Genomic DNA, 20,752 nt, shown 5'->3' with positions numbered 1-20,752 from the left:
ATAGCCCACCCTGAGGCAGCCTGATGCTAGAATATCTCCTTAGCTTCTAACATGGACAAAATGTAGGAAACTGTGCATGCTTCTACAGTTACTTTCATTAGAGAGTCAGAAATCCTACAGAAGCTAAAGAATTCATCATAAACCATTCAGGGGCAAATTTTAAAGACTAAATAAGGGAGAACGAGTTCATAATTTAAAAGATACCAAAACACAGCAGACACAATCACTCTTTGTTGATTTCTTATTTGTTGGAGCAGGGGAAAAAAGTCAATACAGGAATAAAAAAAAAAATCCTTCCAATCCACTCCTTTTTTCTTTCTTGCTGATATTTGGAAAGCACAATGGGAATAGTGCAATTAATTTTTTTTTTTTTTTTTAGAGAACTAATAGCCGGTAAGTCCAAACGCAAGTTCACAGAACTACAATGTAAAATTTGAAAAAATGTTATATGCTAAGAAATTCTGGATACCCTATTTGTAATGTTAAGGTTATAAATGACAGCGTTAGATGTTCCTTAGATTTTCAAAGTCCAACCTGGCCATCAGAAACTCCCAACAGAAAAGCATGCTGGTAGGAGCAGCTGCGCTCCAGGCACAAATCCTCTGCTGGAACCAGGGGTGCAGCCTCGCCGACTGCGGAGCCACGCACAGGCACAGCGCCCCGGCACGCGCCCCGCCACCAGGCTCATCCCTGTCCCCTCCCTGCTGCGCAGCTCCCACCCACGCAGACCCTGCTCCAGCTTTCAGCCTGTTTCCTTCAACAGTCTAGAAAGGAAAACCTCTCCGTTTATTTCCACAGCTAGGTTTTTAACAATGTTCGTGTTTTCTGAAACAAGACCAGACACCAAAATCTGATGCGGATATTGAACGTCATACAACAAACAAGCCTGAGGGTATCACCTGCTGCTAAGTAACCCCTTGGCACTCCCACATCCCCCACGCGATGAGCCAGTTTGTTCTCCCCACCCCCAAGAGGACCCAGTGAGACTTCAGAAATTCCAAAGGAGGTAACAACGTTTCCTGGGATGAAGCAGCTGCTTTAAAAGGGGAGGCTGAACAGGTTGGCAATCTGCAATCTGGAGAGGAGAAAGCGTGGTGTCATCAAGGCGGCGAATAAAATGAATGCAGAACTGTTCTCACCAAACCCCACAATACTACAAATGGGGGGGAGGGGAAAAATAATAATTTAAAAAAAAAAAAAAAAATCAATTAAACTTGCAGCAGATAGGTTTAACATTTGAAAAAATACTCTTCCTTGTGGGTCGGGAAGATCTGAAGCCCGTTGTGACCAGAGACGGCGGAGGCAGCAGGATCCGCACGGTCCAAAGGGACCAAACACATTAGTCAGTGGAGATGATGGTGCAACAGCTTTGCTGAAAGCAACACAAATGACGGTAACATTTACTGACTAGTTACATATTTGAGCTTATTGTTGGGAGATTTTGTTTTAAGATCACCTTAATGGAAGTTTATTGAAAGTGAAGGACTTCAAATATAGGGAAGCACAACTCCTCCAATACAGAGAGGTATAATCAAATCTTTAAAATTAGTCCACTGTAACTCAAAGAAACCCTGAAACATGAAGGGTAAAAATATCTTTAAAAACTGAGTTTTCATGGACACCAGGAAAGGCAGCATGGGGTGATTTCATTTCATCACATATCTTCTAGAGTGGCTTTACAGAACAAAAGGGGATGCTTGCTTTGACTCTGAAACACAAACCGATCATTTCTGTGTCTGTCTTAGTACCAAGCAGCTTTTAGTTCCACAATTAGTACCAGGCAATAGTCTAGAAGAAACAACTTTGGTATATTGGCGAGTCAAAACCACACCCTGTAAAGTCTGTTGCGTTTTATTCTGAGAAAAGACCCTGTATTGTTGAGCCCATAAATTAATAGAAATGGCAAATAGTACTATTGCATTCCCTTGTTTATCAAACTCTGCTCAAAGCAAAGGTTTACTATCATTAGCAAAGTTCAGTCCTCTCATTTAGCAACACTGCTCTAGCCATATTTCATGCATCAGTAACGGTTTCGGAGACGTGCATAAAAGGGGGTGAAAAGGAAGCTCTTGTGAAGTAATTATTTTACAGCTGCTGTTAATATTAACTACTTCTTCAAGGGTTGCACGGAGAAAGTCATAATCTACTTATAAATGTGTTTAACTGTGATGGTTTCTCAGATTATTCAACTCTGCAATTAAAACAACATGAAAAATATCAACAAAATTATTTTCAGGAGTATTTAAAAACAACTCAAGTGCTTCATTTCCGCTGCATGATGATCACAGTTCTGTATCAGACACAACAAATACATCATTCTGAGCCCTGGCAAACAGGTCTATTAAGATTTTAAACATGGACTTACACTGAAAGCTTTTTCCTCTAACAAAATTATTTCATATAATTGAGTACCAAATAATTTTATGTATCTGAAGGAGAGGAAAGTTATTCTCTGCAACAGGAACATGTTATATGCAGGATATGATCCCAGACCGCGAGACGATATTCAGTGACCTGAATGCAGCTATTCACAGCTTTTTGTAGATCTGCAGTCTACCCCAGACATCATCCAGGGACGAACAGATACGGCTCAGGGTCTACCGGGGACTCATGGCTTTCCAGAGGGCAGCCAGGCTACCTGGCAGCACACACCTACATTTGGGCTGAATCGCTCCCTCCGCTCCAGCTTCACCATGTGGAATTTTAAGACTGGTCTGCTACATGGTGCCTAAACCTCCAGGTGTTACCGGAGCTGCTCTTGCCAGCAGGTGTGATGAACGCTCTTCAAGAACTTTACCCGGCTGAGTAGTTTTACAGACCTTTATTTCTCCAAGTATTCAACCTCATTATAAAAGAAAAATAGCGTTCAAGTTTTCTCTTTCCTCCATTTTGTAAATTCACTTAAAAAATTTTTCAAGTCTCATCCCTAATGGTGTCTCTTAACGTAAATTGATTTGTAAGTTTTCCAGGCACTGTTTTATACTACCTTTTCTAAAGCTTAAAAGTAGGTGCTGAAGAAAGAGTTACAGAAAACGAGTAATCCAAGACTAAAACCTTCAAGCTATTTTACAATTAACTAGGAAATAATCTAAATAAGGAGAGGAAAACTAAGAGATTCATGGAATGCTGCTGCATTTGTTTCCTGCCCTCTTTCCAACACACTGGCATGCACACCAAAATACTGTACTGAAAAAGTTTCTCTTTGATTTTACAGGAATGTTATGTTTCATATATTCCCAATGCAAAGCATCAACCATGCTTCAGCATTTTGCTTCTATTCCTGCCTCCAAGACAAATTCTAGTGTCTTCATTGAGCAAAATGGCTCAGCTGGCTCCAGAAGTCATCACCACTTTCTGTCTCTCTGATCTAATGAGCACTGCTAGGAAAGACAACTCACATCGATGTCTCTCCTCCAACGCATCTGCAGCTGAGCCAATAAAGGTAATAGCAATATTAAACCAACTACAGGGACCAAGGGGAAAACTCCGCGTACTGGGTAAGCACTGTGACAAAACTAGTCTAGAATAAGTTTTATAGGGGGGGGAAAAAAAAGATAAACATTCAGTTTAAAAAAAAAAAAAGTAAAAGAAGAAAAACAAACAATTCCAGTCAAATGAGCCACAGAGAAAGATGTAAGAAAAAAACCCTAAACCACAACACTTTCCATCCTGAAAAGACGGGCAAAATGCTGGAGATGCCAAAGGCAGGCAATAACAAAACAAACAAAACCCAAAGAAAAGGAGAAAAGAAACAAAGTTTATTTTAATTAAAAGCACTAATTAAAGACCTTGAGAGACAAGGCAGATTTTCTCAAGAACAAAGGCAACACAAACACCCCAACTAAACAGCATTTAAGGAAGCAGCAAGCAAGCGCTAGGGATTTCTTGCCTTTAATAACAGCTCAAATCAAAGAAAGAAAAATCCACACTGACAATTCCTGGAGGCAGGGCCGGTGCTTTATAACCCAGCAGAGCCACATAGCAGCAGCACCCATCCCTCACTTCTGTTTCAGCTCAAATTGCAGGTGCTCCTACTACCCCAGGAACTGAAACACAGTAGCCTTGAAATTAATACGCTGATCCAATAAAATGGGAAAGATAAAGCATTTCTTCAGAGAATCAAATATGTTGCCAGAGCTTGCACCTTCCTTATAAAGAAGTTATTTTTTATTTCAGTCTCATGATTCTTAGGAACTGGCTATATGGGACTTTCTTTTCTTTCAGACTTTTATGTTAGAAACACTGAAAGGGGGAAAAAAAGAACAAAGAATGAAACTTCCAAATTTTGGGTCATAGCGTTTAAGTCAGAATAAGACACTACCTGTGTTACCAGGGGCAGAAAATGTAATGGATAGCAGAAAGCATCTATTTCCCAGAAAGGACTGGTAGCTTTCTGGACTAAAGGCTTCTCAGTGGTGAAAGCCTGAGTCACAGAGAGGTTTCAATGGATAAGGTTCCTCAAACTCCTGAAGCAGTAAGGATCAAACCCTCCTGTCCAAAAAATCCTGAAATAATATTCAAAAGCCAGTATGTACATAGTTTGGGGGGCGGGGGGGGAGGTCACATGCAGAAATAGGAGAAACAAAGTATATGCAACGCAGTTCTGCAAGGTTGGGAGCTCTTCAAAATGCAAAGCAGCAAAGTGCTGCTGACAAACAGACCATCAACAAGTAGCCCCATATCTGCTCCTCCACAGCCTCATCGCTCCCTGAATCAGCTTTCTCTATAAAAGACCATCAGCATCATTCTCACTCATCATTAGAAAACACGTCTCTTTCCCCTGCCAATTATATTTGACTGTACCTTGCTTGCAGTATTTTGCTTAGCTTTGCTGCGCTGCCAGAAACCAGCAGAAGTTCACATGATTGAAAGTAAGTCATCAAAACAAAGGTCAGGATAAGCAATAACCCTAAAGCTTTTGTACAGACGGTCAGCTGCTACCCTTTGGAAATGTTAGCGCTGCCACAGCACTCGTAATTGATGCGGTGACTTGAATCTTGAGGCACCAGAACTGCACCAAGAGAAGGAAAAAAAAAAAAAAGATCACTGTATTGGAAGGAAACCAGTTTAAGCACTGACTTGATACTTAATGACAACCAAAACCAAATCCAAACTGATTTTCTCTTGATCATTTTATTTCAATTTCCCATATTAAAAGCACAGTTCAAAGGAACAAGTTGCCTTGGCTGGTTTCTACAGTCAACAGCAAGCTGCAGCACCTGAAATGCCTTGAACTGTACCAGAATTTGTCCATCAAGTACATAGCCCGGCTTCTGGACCTTCTTATATTCACTCAGAAAAGGTGTATGTGTAGAGAAGAACGACAACAACCCGTTTCACACCAGGGTTGTGTCAGCTGGATGCTCTCCTACATGCCACCAGGCAGGACACAGCATGCCCGACCTTGGACTGAAACTTCTCCTGGTTGGTCATTCCTGTCTACACCATGCCACTGTACTCCTTGCTCTTTAAAAATAACTAATAAGCCAGTAAGTATCAATACACCCCAAGACAAATCAGTCCATATTTCCTCTTTTTTGCCCTGTTTCCATAACTAGCTCTTATTTCTGCCATTGAGTCTAACAAGCCTGTTGACATTTCAGGTACACAACGAACCCAGGTGCTGTATGAATTTTTCATTTTGCTCTTCCCACCTCAGACTATTCTCTCTTTGATTAGACCATCTCTCAGCTAAAATTTCACTGCCCTGTGCTGCATGGTCAGGACCTCCCTACGCTTTTACCTCCTGAGCCACAGAAATGTCATACTGAAGATGCTCCTGCCTACTGAACAAGAAGGGAAAAAAAGTTCTGCTACGTCTTGTCCATTGCCCTCAACATCATTTTCTCTTGTTGTCTTTCCCTTGGAGGAATAATCCAATTCCACTTTGTCACATTACCTGGCAAAAACCATAGAGGTCAGAGAAAGATACAGGCAGTGCAAGGGAGGTTTTAAATTACTTTCTCCAAGGATATATCCATTTATCCCCTACCAAGCACACCAGACTGATCTGCGACCTGATCATCTCTGGCTTGTCCAACCCTGGTTTCTTATCTATAAGTAATATCAGAACGGTTTTAATCAAATAGCTGAGTATCTAAAGTCTTCTTTCCGACATACGTGATTGTTCTAAGAAGATCTGAGCAAACTTTACACGAGCGCTCATAATTGTTAGAAGAGAACATATGAATGCAACATCCTTCTCAAAGGCTTTTAATGAGTCTCTGCAGTTTTAACTGGCAACTGACTGTTACCTTATTTTACCTTGCAAATTATCCATGCTATCAAGCCCCTTGTAAAGTTAGGGTAATTTCTGGGGCTGCAGCTAGCAAGCTAGGGAAGTATTTCCACAGGACTCCATTAAAAAAACAAAGGTGGTTGAAAATCCAAACTCATCCAAGCTTGGCAACAAATTGATAAAATACTGCCTTAATCACACTGCGTGGCACTGCGTTTTGTACAGTTAGCGCTACTGATAAGCGGAGAAGCTTGAGAAACTCTTGTGCTGGCTTTTGAGGAGACACCTTTAGTTTCACCAGGAAAAAGATTTACATAATTCAGTGTCTAACAACTCCAGCTTGTGCTTTCTTTTTTTCGCTGATATTGTTTTCCTAAAAACATGGACTGGCGTTGAGTATAACTCTACTGAAACCAGCAGCCTTGCATCAAGATGTATTTGTGGGAAGTTTTTATTCAAATTTTGCCCCTGAGAGAATATAATTTCAGATGCTAAGGCCACCTCTCAAACAACTATAATATCCTTAGTGCATGAAGAATCCACTCCTTTCACAAAATCAGTGCTCCCCAAAACTGCCTGCAAAAATACAGCTTAATTCTGCTCATCAGATTATTCTGTAAGAGGAATGAAAACTACTGCACAATATTAACAGCAGATAAATTTCCACTTACTACAAAGATCTCCTGTGTTATCAAATGAAGAATTACAAAGTTTTATATACCACCCGAATTCAACTGGGGTTTTTTGGGGTCTTTTTTGTTCTTTTTCTGTCATGTCATAGTTCCTTCTACCACCCATGTTACTAACAAACAAAACCACATTTGAATTTTAATACATTTTTGCTTCTTTCAGACTCCTGTGGTAACACAGTTGGAAATCCTGTTTGCTTGGCAATGAGCAAGACAAAATCCGTGGTGTTCAGGAAAGATGCCTAATTAACCGAGTCTAATATTGAGCCGGGTGGCTTGGGTAGAGTCAAGGTGCATCTGCACACCTCTTGTCCAGCCTCCTTTACCATCACTGGACACTCACACTAATGCTACACCCGCGGATGGGGAGAGAAGGGCAGAGGCTCCCAACCGCAGCAAGTTACCCGCGCACCGACGTCTGCCTTGGTGCTAACAGGCGACCAAGGCAGAGATTTCAGACCCGCCAGCATTCAGCCTGTTATTAACCTATATAAGCGGCAGCGTGTTACAGGGACAAAGTAGTCAGCCAGAGCAGAGGTAAACAAAAACAACAACAAAACCCAGCATATTTTTAATATTCGGATCACACGCTGAGTCAACAATGTTATTTCTGCATGATCTGAAAACACAGCTTACCGCCTTTACTATTTTAAGATGCTCAACTAGCTTCCTCAGAGGCAACAATAGTAATTTGAGATATATGGGTAAACAGGTGTATTTGGAGAATACAACTCTCCCAGGGGATCAGAGACATTATTTTAGCTGTGAGATAATTTATCCATAATGAGTGGAGTTTTCTTTCCTTATTCTAATGCACTGAATTTAATTATTTGTTGGAATCAGGGAGGAAAGTCTGTGATTCTGCTTTAAAATTGCAAGTAGCATCAAGTTTTGCATTTAGGCACTTGAGAACTCTGGATAATGAATACTGATAGAGGAAAAAATTATATAGCTAAATCCAAATCAGCAGCTATGTAATGAAACCGATCTCTGAACACCAGCGCTTCAGAAAGCCAAAAAAGTGACGCACTTGGAACGTCAGACTGAACAGTCTCCACCAGAAAAACCAATGACTATTCTTTCTGTAATATCTGGAAATGTAAAGCAAAAGCTTCAGAATTAAAAAAAAAAAAAAAAAAAAAAATCGGATGTCAAAAAATTGTAAGCAGTTATCTTAAAGATGGGGCCCTTAAAGATCCCTTAAAGATGGATGTCATGAGATGTGGCCCTACCTTCCTCAGTGCTTTTGAACACCCAAGGGTTTGGTCGCTCTTTCTTCCCAGGCCCTGGTTAGACCCCGTTCCGTTTTTACTTAAGACTGTAACAAAATTTTAAAAATATTATAATAATTCTCTTGGGGCAGGCTTTCAAAAGACCTGAGTTGTCTTATTAAAGAGGTCATAATGAACCAGAAGGAGTCGGATCAGAATAACTAAACTTTAAAAGTCTTCTAAATTATTTTTAAAAGACAGTCCTTCCTACAGTGATTTATCCCTTTAAGTTTGCAAACTCCTACAGCGCGAGCACCAGCTGAAGAGCCCGCATAGACTAATACAGTAAGTAATGACGCCAAAACCTTTATTATTTATAAAGCCAAAGCAAGAGTACACATACAAACGAGTTACAGCAAGAGATGTCAACACAGCTGACACATCATTATGGCCCAAAGGTAGTGTTGAGCTTCACACTACCATAATGCATCCTTCGTTCAGTCTTTGCTGCAACTTCATTTTTCAAAAAGAAATACTTAAAGTCCTTAAAGTACTTAAGGTACTAGCAGGCACATCAAAAAACACTTCTGACACTCTGGAGGTAATGGAAATCTATCTCCTGAAAATTGGGAAGCCCTGACTGAAAGTGTTTCTCTAAATGAAAGTTGGATGATGACACTTCTTCACCATCTCCAGCATCAATGTTGACTGGGTGTCTATTTTCATTACAATCATCAATTGTTCATTTCTCCTGAAATAAACCTTGTAATGATCAAAGTTATGATCAGACTTAATGGAATATTTACTGGCGCTCACTTTTCTAGAGATTTATGACATTTATTTATCATTTAGACAAAAGAAAAAACAGACACTTGAAGTTGTTTGTTAGCAGCAGTAGCAACAATTTAAGTCAATAGTATGCCCCAAATTGATCCGCACACCTCCAAGATCCCTGTTCAGTTAAGTCTAGCTGCAACGGTTCCCCAAAGTCAAGCTGTGACCTTTTGTGCCACCGCACTTGAAAGGATATAAAGCCGATTACAATCACAACTGCTACTTATTTGTGCAATAATGAGAGAGAAAATACCTAAAAGTCACTTGCTGGCGTTGGAAATGAGGTTACATGCCCGACAGCTGCCGGCAGAAGAAGGTGCATAATTATCATAATTTTATGATGCCGGTAGGAAAGGAACAGACTGTAACTACAAATGCAGACAGCTCTGTCTTGAAGAAAGATCTCTCTGAGGACAGTTATAGTAGTAACCTTACTACTGCCCCCAATTTAACCAGGAAAAAAGGATTCGATAAAACTAAGTGCCAAGTGGCAACCTGGAAGTTTGCTCAAGAGAGGAGACTTAGTACATGAAAAAAGTGAGTAATAGCAAAACTGGTAGTAAAAACTGCTGGCAGGATTATTTCCTGTTGGAGTCACTTGTACAAACAGGTTGAAAATGGACACAGGAACAGCGTGAGCATGCAGGATTATATGATGTAGTGCTCGTGGTACTAGAGGATCAGATGCCTTTTAGCTCTGCATTTCTAAGGGGAACTAAACAGTAACCATCCTTGCGTTTCCTTTTCTAGGATTCGACCATCTCCCCTCTTTCTCCGCCCTTTCCAAGTTTCTGTAACTGTATTTATCACATAAGCCTGCAGCTTAACTAAATTCATCACCATCATCAATCCCCCAAACCTTTAATTGGACAGAAAAACAGGCTGTACATGGATAACGCATGAAGGGGACAGGAAGGTATGGGGAGGAGAGGGTGGATCAACACCCACTTCCCCTTTGCACCCATGTTCCCCTTGGTTCCTTGGTGGACTGGGGGCAAGGAGATAAAGCAGCTCGTGGAAGAGCAGCCCAACACACTGAAGTAGCCTGGAGGTCTCTGGGTCCGGGGCTGTCCCCGTCCCCATCGAGCTAGCCATGACTTGTGCAATATGCACATTTGCTACATCATTTGGGATTACTCCAAAGCATTTGCTAATCATTTGGATTACCCTGAAGCATAAACTGTGCCACTGATGAACTGACTATATCATAGCTGAAGGTTTACCTGCAATTAACAGTACTTGTAAAAAGGCAAGGTTTGTGCAGGTGAAAATAGAGTTCATCAGTCAAGTTCTTTAGAATTATGGAGAACAGCATGTTCTTCACAAAAAAAATCTAGTTATCTTTTCCCGTTTTGTCATTTCTGCCCATTTGTTGTCTTTTCTCTCTCTTTTTGAAGCAAAATTAGGTATTTGCACAAGGCTTTCGTCTGAATGGGAACTCACAGGCCTCATTATTTTGGTACCACTTGTTTGTCTTTGTATTACTCTATCCCATCTGTACCCTTCTAACTTCTCCCCTACAGCATCTTTAAACCACAGAACTATTTATCATCTCCTATAAAACCTCTCTGCTTAAGATGTCACCATAAACTTTCATCCTCAAGATCAAGGACGACTGTGGTATCACATATCCCAAATCTCAATGATTAACCTGAATTTAAGTGAAAACACATTTATGTTGTACATAGGAATGTGATTTTTCCTCTACTTATTGTGCAACTCAGGCTTTTGCCCAGAACATTCATAAAAGAAACCAGATCACAGGAGAAGCGCTGAAGATTCAGAGCAGAGCATCAGTGCCATCCAGGTTTTTTTTCCTGATTTTGTTGAGTCAGTTTAGGGGGAAAACAATGACTTGTCCTGAAAAAATACATACGCTTAACTTACCGAGTTTCCCTTGAAGGCCTACACTTACAAGGGTCAGATATGCTCTTCTAAGCAACAGCTATATATATCATGAGATTCATCAGGAATCGTAAGGAAAGCTATGGTATTAGCTACAGGCTCCTCTGCATAAGGTAGCATCAGCCGTGCTCTTTTAACATAGGAGTTTCCTTACGTGAACAAACCTGAGCGAAAGAATCTGGTGAAGCACTTCTTTTGCATCTTCTTCCCGCTCACAGTGGCTAAATTCAATACTATAATCCGTGCCCTAAAGAGTTTAATTAATTAAGAAAGTGGAACATATAACAGAGGCTATCTCCAAAGGAGAGATGAGAAGAATCCTACTTCCCAATGAAATCCCAAGTCATTCAACATCCAAGTTCAAAAATGATCTTACTTTTGACAGTTGCTGTTCGGGTGCAATTGTAGAGGATGGCTAACTCCCCAAAGACTTTGCCAGGTCCCATGGTGCACAGCTTCACGCCTTCTTTTGTCACTTCAACCTTCCCATCTGTGAGAAAGAAAAAAAAAACAAAACAAAAGACCATGTTAAAAGGGAAATTAAGTTCTTTCAGACTTAAGTTTTAAAATGTATTCCATTACGCTGTGGATAAAAACACCCGGAGTCCTAAACTTGAAAACCAATTAAATGTATTATGAAGGAGAGGGCATAAACTCAGAAAAAGGTCAAAAACAACCATTGCATATATAAACTTTCAATGCTTGAGTTTTCTTAGTGGAGTATCTCTACAGTCAGGAAATACTAATACACTAAGCTCAATGTGAACTTTCTTTCATGTATTACACTTTCAGGTGAAACTTTCTCCAATTTTTGTGTTAAAAAAGGAAAATATTTAGGTCTTTAACACATACATGAAAACCATGGAGTAATTTTGCTCATTTTCACTGAGAAACTAATCCCTGAGAACACTCATCCATGAATAACACAGCTATTATCAAAAGGAGAATTACTTTGACCTGTGGCCATTACTTAATTCCCGTCTCACCGTACCTTTCCTTTTTGAACATTTCATCTTACAAGAGCAAGTCTGCTTTATCTGCTTACCAATACCGTGCTGAGAGGAGACATGTGAGGGGGATTTAAAAGCAAAGGTTGAATGGAAAGAAAGCAGCTGAGGGCCTATCTGGGGGTTTCAAAGGAGATCTGAGGAACAAGAGCCAGAGGCAGGGAAGGAAGCGAAGATGGCCCCACGGCCTTGCGCACGCACAAATGATGCCAACGACGAGAAACAGAGTACACGCATGGGGGGAACGTGGGGTTATCGCACCTACGACCACCGTTTAGGCTGTAACAAATAGAGTGCAAGACAGAAAAGTGAGAATTTCAAATGTTATCAGTCACTAAAAAGCCTCCTCTCAGCCCAAATTGGAAAGCAGATTGTTAAGGGATCCGGCTACACCAGCCCCCGGTGCATCACTGGCTTGCTCTCTGAGGGTCTATACGTGGCAAGAGGGAAGGTCAGTGTTTACGGGCTCTCACCCGTAAACGGCTATCTGCATTTCTATGTTAGATACCAAACTGGGCCTCGAATGCTTGCAAAAACAGGTAACTCCAATTAATTTGATAAGAGATTATACAACCCTATCTCCTGCAGAGGGAATCTAAAGGTACTTACCACCAAGCAAGACCACCACCACAAAAAGAAACCTCTCCTACATAATATATATGCTCTAAAATACAGTCCTGTCGGCCCTACATATCTGTGTGTAAATCTACACCACTACACCCACAATACCCCTCAAAGCAAGATTGACTCCAGCCTAGCCATGCTACTCTACAAAACACCACACCAACGAGAAAAAGCACACTTTGAGGACTCTGAAACAAGTTTAGACACCATACCCCTACTAGACACATAATAAGGTAATTCAAATTGAGCAGAAAACTTCAAATATTTCCACAGCAGAATAAAGAAAGACAGTAATGGTATGTAGAGGTGAATGGAAGAAGGTGTCCTATTAAGGCAGGGCAAACTTTAAAGGGTGCTTTTAAAGGGCACGAGGTATTTTGGAGGGAGAGGGGTCTTACACTGTCTGGTGCAACAGATCAAGATCTATTGCTGATTAAAAAAATTAAATTTTAAAAAACTGTTGTTATTTATGAAACAAAGTTACTGTTTCATAAATATCATAACCTAAAGGTTACCTGGCCTGCAGCAGTGTATTCTGTAATACAGAAGCACAGGGAGTTTGGAGGGCGTTTGTTTATTAAAATTTCTTTATTACAAGTTATTACTAATAAGCAAGTATATGTATATAATGCTACTATGAAATTACTAACAGAAAGCAAGTATCTATTTCAATATTAAGAGCAAGTCTCTAAAATTATCACTAGTAAAGCAGCAAATATACTTATGATTGATTACTTACATAAGTACATATATATATATGTGTGTGTGTGGATACACACGCAGTTATATAAGGAGGAGAAAATGCCATTTCCTTTGGGAGATGCTGGCCAGTCGCGGTGGGCTGGCAGTCATGGTGGCAGTTCACCAGCTCCCATCATGGCAGGGAGAAATACATAGGATGGCAACGTGTGAAGGCAAATGAAGCATAAGGATATGGCATCCGTCACGTTGAGTATTGATACTAGCCGTTCATACTGCAGAGTTAGCACCTATTAAAGGTCTGCCAAGAATGCACTCACCTCTATTCACACAGTAAAGCAATCACAGAAATACTAAAATATGCAATATAATGCTTCGGGGCTAATAAATAACCCCGAGAATTAAATTCTGAGGTTGCTGATTTATTGTTAGCTTCAAATAGACCCCAATTCCATTCCCTGTATAGGCTAACTTCCCTTTAAAAGTAAATTTATTTTTACCGTTATTTTTTTATAAATGTTTGATTCATTTGTTCATTTTAAGTATCAATCTAATATGAAGCACAAAAACAGATATTTATCTCAAGAATGAGCAAAATCAACCTTTAATGGTGCCTCACACACTTCAGAGACTCCTAAATGATTTTGAAGAATACTTTTTTTTTTTTTAATAGAACTGAGTTTCAGCAGAGCTGAAATGGGGATATTTCTGCAAAAAGCTCTACAACAAATATCCACAAAGGGAATGAGTTTACCTCACTTTTAGCTCCTGGAGTGGTAACTGGTTCCAGAGAAAAGACAGCCAAATCTGAGCAGTAAATGCACAAATAGATCACATTATCCAAAAGCATTTTGAGATCTGTCCCACTGCTCAAGATGTCATCTGTTGCTTCCCAAAGCAAGCCATGCTGATCATTCATCTTTGTAAGAAAGCTACATATATGCCCATACCCCATTCATTTTCTTATAAGGCCTTAAAAATAAGAAGCTGAGTTCTGATTCTTACGGCTCAGTGGGTTTTTTGGGGGGGAAGCATTTCTCACTGTATTAAAAAATTATGTGGTTCACTCATGATCATGCACAATTACAAGTCAATGCTTCATCATCCATAGATGCTCTCCAAGGGTTGAGAGGAAGAAGAGATGAAAATCCCCGTGAGGGAGCGACAATGCTGGAAAGGACCGCCCTGGGGTTAGAAAGAGCTCACTTGAGTAATACACAGAAGTATTAGCTCAGCTCCCATCAATTTACAGCTTATTTTTCACATGTAGAAAATTGAGCTCTCACTGCTGTACCTTGATGACAAATTCCTGCCTGATTATGGGAAAGGACTTCGAGATTTGAGATGGAAAGCACAATATGGTACAGATTAATTTTACTACAGTCTTCATGACCCTTTTACTGCATCAACCATTTCCCCCAGTATGCAAGAAGCATATTGGTGATGAAATTAAAATACTAATTTTGAAAGTATGGAGAAGATTTCCCAGCACAATATTACGGATACGAGCAAGAATACGTAAGATGACGTTCTACAAAAACAAAACCAAAGCAAACTAATTTCACTTACAGAGGAGGGGGTCGACTTCCAAAAGGCAGAAGTTACTTAGATTTGTATGTAGTTATCCCACCCACTGCCCCCTTTGAGTTTCAAGCAGCAGCTATAGAGTTGAGCAGAAAACCGTAAGCTTCAGAAAACCCAGGGCAAGCACAAATTGCTCAAATTCAATATAGATTCTGTTTCACGGCAAGCCCAAAAAGCCATTGACATTAAGCAAAAGATTATAGTTAAAATTTCTCATGACCCAAGATAGTGTAGGGTTTGGATATTAGTCAGAAAAAAAAAGACAACAAGCATTTGTTTTGATGAATTCAATAAGGATTTTCGATATGAGAACTGCTCAAATTTGGAGGCGGTTACCAATAACTCAGATAGCTAAGGAGTTAAGAGTAAAGTGCTTTGTTTATAAAAAACCAAGAATTATTTAAATGCTCATTTAACATTTGCATTCAAACTAGTTTTGTTCCTAATAAATTTGTTTGAAGCATAGATTGCGGAGAAGACAGACAAGACTGCGGGTGCATTTCTTGCTACAAAACCCAATTCTTCCAGAAATATGTAACACGACATGATGCACAGGCCTTGTTTGTCAAAACAAAACTAAAACTTGCTTTTTTGAAAGTTAATGAGTATGAATTTCATATGCAGGCATTTAAAAGCATTTTCTACCAGTTCTGCTAATGAAGTGGTGTTTTGATTCCAGCGCCTGTTTCTTGTTTTGCAAATTTGAATATAAAGTTATTACACGCAGATGAAATAGCTATTATAAAATTTCTCCTGCTTCTACTTGAAACAATCAGAAGGAATGCAAGAATATGACAATGACAGAAATTACATTGTTTCAGAAAAGCCTCCCTAAATCAGTTTGAACATGAAAGCAGCCTCTGTTCCTGCAAAGCATCTATGAATCTCCTCCTCTAGACCCACAGCGTTCTCTGAAGGAAAGGCTTCACTCATAGGAACACAAGAAATGCCTTAGCGAGACTGTATTTTACATTCCCACCTTGCGACCGAGTGGCAGCTCTCTGCTCAGGTACAAAACAGCTCTTGGTTAGCCCCAAGTGACCTTCTCGCTACCAAAAGGCAGTCCCTTGGCACTGGGCATGCGTTACTATTGCAAATAACGGCTCACGATGACACTGTTTCTGCCTCGCGCTAAGCCCAGGGCACAAAGCCCACTGCAGCCTGGTCCACCTCTGTACCACACGTAATGCAGGTTAAAGTAACCAGGTTAAAGTAACCAGGTTAAAGTAACCAGGTTAAAGTAACCAGGTTAAAGTAACCAGGTTAAAGTACACCGCCTTTTCCCACTGCCCCTCCTGGTTTTTAACAGGGTGCTGTGGGGTTGTCCTTGCGGGCTTCCCTGCAAGGATGGGCTGCTCCTTTGATCTCAAGCTTTGCAACCTCTGGACACAGCCAAATACAGTCTCTTACGAGATCTTTAGGAACGAACCGACCGGTTCGAGAGGTGGCCAGAGCACAAGAAGCCACTTGAGTAACCTTTGCCTAGGTCCATTACCCCCAGCTAAAAGGCTGAGGGTGTATTATGGCTCCGAGCCCACCTCTGCTGCTCCTTCTCCCCGTTTCCAAAGCTCTGCGATGCTTCTGATGCCAGAGCCGAGCAGCTCCCCGGTCCTCCTCAGACAGCTGCATTCTTCTACCAAGCCACAAAACAGTCCGTGAGAGACTTCATTAGACAGACTCAGCTGCTGCAGGAGAAAATAGATCTATTTTTTCTGAAGTACATAAGAGAAAGATTGAACAGGACAGTAGCCTGAGGAAGGCTGGAATTGGAAGGCGAAGGTATTCGATCTTTGACACTACAGCAAGAGAAGAGATACGGATAGGCTGCTTCTCTTTCAGTATGGTTTGGTCAGAAATGTGCTGTTTAACTACAATTTATTGTACTGGAGAAAGCCTCCCATTCTCCTGTTGTGCAATTAAGCAATCTGGAACATTAAACACCTAACAATAAACTCCCCAGACCGTGAGCCAAATTCACCTCTCATGGAAATAAAGGGTCTAACACAGCTATAAACAGAAGGAATTTTACCCATTTACCCAGCTTTTCCTAGCTGGCAGTCTACGCAGTGCAGTTTTCCATGTAGGAAATAAATTTCTTTGATGTTTCAACCAGATAAAGAAACCAAAAGAAATGCAATACAATATTGATCAATTAATGGAGATAAATTCGCAACTTCCTTTGACATCTCCGTAAAACAAATACTAAATAATGCAAGTGATGCTCTACTCAAGGCAAGAAGAAAAAATTAGAAAATGCTGTGTTTCTGCCAAAATATTGAGCATTATTGAAGTCAACATTGATATTTAATTTATAGCTGAGCTGATTTTGTGGAGCTTTAGCTTGCATCCAAGCTATGCATTTTTATGGCAGCCGTAAGAAACTATTCCATATTGATGGAGGACAACACAAGTTATTTTTCATACAGACAGAGCATAAAATAAAAATTTCTGTGTCTTCACGAGCATGGAGGACTTACCAAGAGTAAAGGCTGGCAGCTGTATTTTGGTGGCTATACTTTGGATTCCTCTCAAGTCCCTATTCTTCTCCATCCCCACATGGACAAAATAGGCCCTGATATCATCTGACCGGTGAGTCACTTAATTAATGGTCCTGCAAGCAGTGAAATGGGCCTTTGCCATATCACGTCAGTGATATGACACACGCTTTCAGCAAGGTAAGTTTTATGAATCAATCCTCTAGCTCAAAGGGTGCCATCCATTTGGCTCTCTGACAATGAACATGAGAAGGTGACCAGTGTGAGGATACAGAACAGAACAATACCTCCAGAAGCCACCAGCCTGCTCCCAACAGAAATAGCTGCCAGAAATCAGTTTAACCATGCATAATGCAAAATATTTTGGGTTTGGCAGACGCTCAGAAGTCTCAATTATATGGGAGGCTCTTTGCTTCTTTTTCCAGGCTCTGTTATTTGAATCACGTCCCACCTTTGGCAAAAGAAATTTTTATGCTGGAAATTTTCTACCCTCATTCCTTGGATTCAAAGACCAGCAACCTCCCTCTTTTATCCTCGTTTATTTTTTCCCAGTGATCCTCCTGAACAAGAGCTAAAGCTCTTATCCTCATTCCTTCACACAGATTTTTATGTAAATGCCATTCACCTAGCCGTAAAATTTCCGCATTGCCAAACGCTTTGCCCTCTTTCCCATCCATTCTTTCACTTCTCAACCAGAACTCGCAACTTTTCTCAGCAGCTTGTAAATTAGCTGAGGAAACAGAAAATTATTTGTGGTAGATGCAGCTAAATTCATCCATTCTCGCTGCCTCCTAATATGTTCGAGGAACATTGTTTGCACTATTACTCGTGCTTAAATGCACTGTTCAACTCCAACAGATGCAACTCCTCCAAACAACGAACAGAAGCCTTGTGGTAAGCACGATGCTCTCTCAGGCAGCTACAAGTAAGCCCAAGCTGCTACCAGTAAAGCACTGCTTCGAAAAAAGGGAGTGTTATAAAAATAGCAGCCTCGAATCACCAGGACGATCTTGCACTCTGCCGCCAAGGGCAGCTCCGTGAAAGCTCTGAAACAGCCAGTTTTGCAGTTTTATACATGCGGCTTTTGGTTGTAACTCAAGACAGCTTGAAAACCGGAGTCGGTTTGCAAGATTTCAGAGAGATGCACCGAGACTTCGGGAAATGAAGCTTCTCCTACGAGATCCAAGAGGAAATGGCTTCCCTTACTGCCCTGGTCCCCACCACACGTTCCCCGAGCCCTGGGACTCTCGGCCAGAGCCACACTTTTGCAAATTAAACTCTGCATGCTAATTACATTGTAGTTGCAAATTTAATTGTGGAGCAATTAAAACTTTAATTGCTAAGTGGCTAGTTGACAGAGCCAGTCCGATTAAGATGTGTTAATATTTTTGTTTGTTTCAAAACACAGACCAATAACAGTCTGCATTATTCATGGGGTTGTGCCCAAGCCACTGTATGTCTTAACTGTGGTGGCTGTAGAGTATTATATTTCCTAATGATGAATATTAACAATATTAAAAGTAAATCCATGGTTTTTTTTTTTTATTAAAAGCCCTTCTTAAACTAGGCCGACATTGAATTGCTCCCGGCTTGTCTCCCTCCCCAGCCCCATGTTTGCGGTGTCCGCCCAGATCGCAGCATCGCTATCCCGTGCTCAGGCGATGCAATGGAAAAACCACGGGTGTCAGTGGGCACGCTTCACAGCTTGAGGCTGCGTTGCAGGAAGTGACGGAAACAGTTCCTGGGAAATAGTCGACCCCTGGGAAATGCTCTTATAAGCATTTGCTCTGACAAGTTATTGCTCTGACAAGTTATTGTATAACTTCCCCAGGATGCAAAGTTAAATACAGGTCATTGTAAGCATAGAAAAGTAAAAATACAGATCATTGAAGCACGAATGAGCAAAGCAAGATCAATTTTGCAAAAACTGCATGCACTTGTTCTATATAACACCACCAGGAAAGCACACAGACCGTTTTTGTTTTGATGAGGACATTCGGTGCTTTGTCACTCTGAGTCCATCCAATTAAACATTAAATAACATCTTTGGCTCAACTGCATCCATGTTCCTCAAATAAATTGAACTATAAACTAAATTGCACTAATGTGACACTCTCAATTAGTAGGATATTTTTTTCTCCCAATAATTAAATGGTCATTTTCTCTTTCCGGGCACAGAAGAAAACAGATTAAAGTTGACTTGAGGAATCTGTCAGCCTGCGTGTAATTTATATAATGAGCAAAATTCTTGCGGTGCGTTGCTGGCTCCCCCTTTCTCCTCCTGGCTTAGAGGCATGGGTGGAAATCCACTCGCTATTTCAAGTCAAAGTCTTCCATGACTCACAAGCCAAAACCAGCCCCTTAGTTTCTTATTTAAAGATACAAGAATATCTAAGAGGATATCTAAGAATTCCAAAGTGCATTTCTATACAGGATGAGGTTTCAATAACACACACTTTCTTCTGTCTTCCAGTAAAGCCTTTAACAGCAGGAATGGAGCAGCGACATTTCTAGCTTGTATTTCTCTGTTTTTCCTCCTGGGTATAAACAGGAGATATCTGGAAGGCCTAATTCTTTATTTTCAACTGTATATCCTAGCAATGCCTTTGAGACACGGATAAGAGTAATCAGTTTTATAATTATTCACATTATTGGTCCCTTTTGAGATCCTAGACCCTTAGGAAAAAAAGGCAAGTTCTCCCAGGAGTACTGTAATTGTTCATTACACTTCCATGCAAAGTTTAAAAATAAAAACACTTTATATTGCAGAAGTTAGGAAAATAACAAAGGGGAGTTCAGCGTGAGCTCAGCGTGAGCTCTCATGTTCATTAGGATACAGATTTCATCACGCAACTCCAAAACGATAGGAGGGGTGGGAGGGGGATTACCACTTGTTTCAGTGCAGAATTCATGAACGACTACTCAGTATTTTATTTCATCTGTGCTGTTTTACACTTGGACTGCAGCTTTATTTATTGGATGTTATTCAAGCCCTGCTCTGAAGGCAGAATAATGATTATTTGTGATTAGTTTTCTTTAGGAAGTATCATTATGGGTCTGTAGATTTTCCTGAACAATACTGAATATATTTCAAAAGTCATGCCTGAGATGAAGCAGGAGTTATCCCATCACACAGCGACAAGGGCATTAAGATCAAAAGCACCCACTTTGGAGTGTCCAATAGGAAAGACTCAATTTTGAATTTAATTTATTTTAACAATACTTACCACATACACTTTGTATTCTGAAAGCTCAACTCAACCAACTTTAAATATAGCTTTCAAATATTCAGCACATCGGCAAATCATAGTTTCAGCTCAGAAAATGGGGAACTTTATTAAATCCAAACTTTTTACCGTCAGCTGGCCTCAGCCTTACTGGCATTCACCTGTGGCAGATGCAAAATGGAAACAAGTTGTCCCTGAAAGTAGCCAGCAGCTTTAAGCAGTGTTTTGCTTTGGCTTTG

The 20,752-nt window shown here is 40.5% G+C and overlaps 1 protein-coding gene across 2 annotated transcripts in view; it reads right to left on the bottom strand.

Annotated features, from left to right (window-relative positions):
- The window catches only part of PRKG1 (protein kinase cGMP-dependent 1), a 513,502-nt gene that overhangs the window by 308,509 nt on the left and 184,241 nt on the right, over nucleotides 1-20,752 (bottom strand). For both annotated transcript variants that reach the window (XM_075154073.1, XM_075154072.1), the window contains exon 3: nucleotides 11,254-11,367. In XM_075154073.1, the coding sequence (XP_075010174.1) occupies nucleotides 11,254-11,367 (114 nt within the window). The remainder of the gene's footprint in view (nucleotides 1-11,253; nucleotides 11,368-20,752) is intronic.

This window comes from Calonectris borealis, chromosome 7 (genome assembly GCF_964195595.1).
Source record: "Calonectris borealis chromosome 7, bCalBor7.hap1.2, whole genome shotgun sequence".
Taxonomy (NCBI): Eukaryota; Metazoa; Chordata; class Aves; order Procellariiformes; family Procellariidae; genus Calonectris; species Calonectris borealis.
This window is presented reverse-complemented; position numbering and strand designations above follow the sequence as displayed.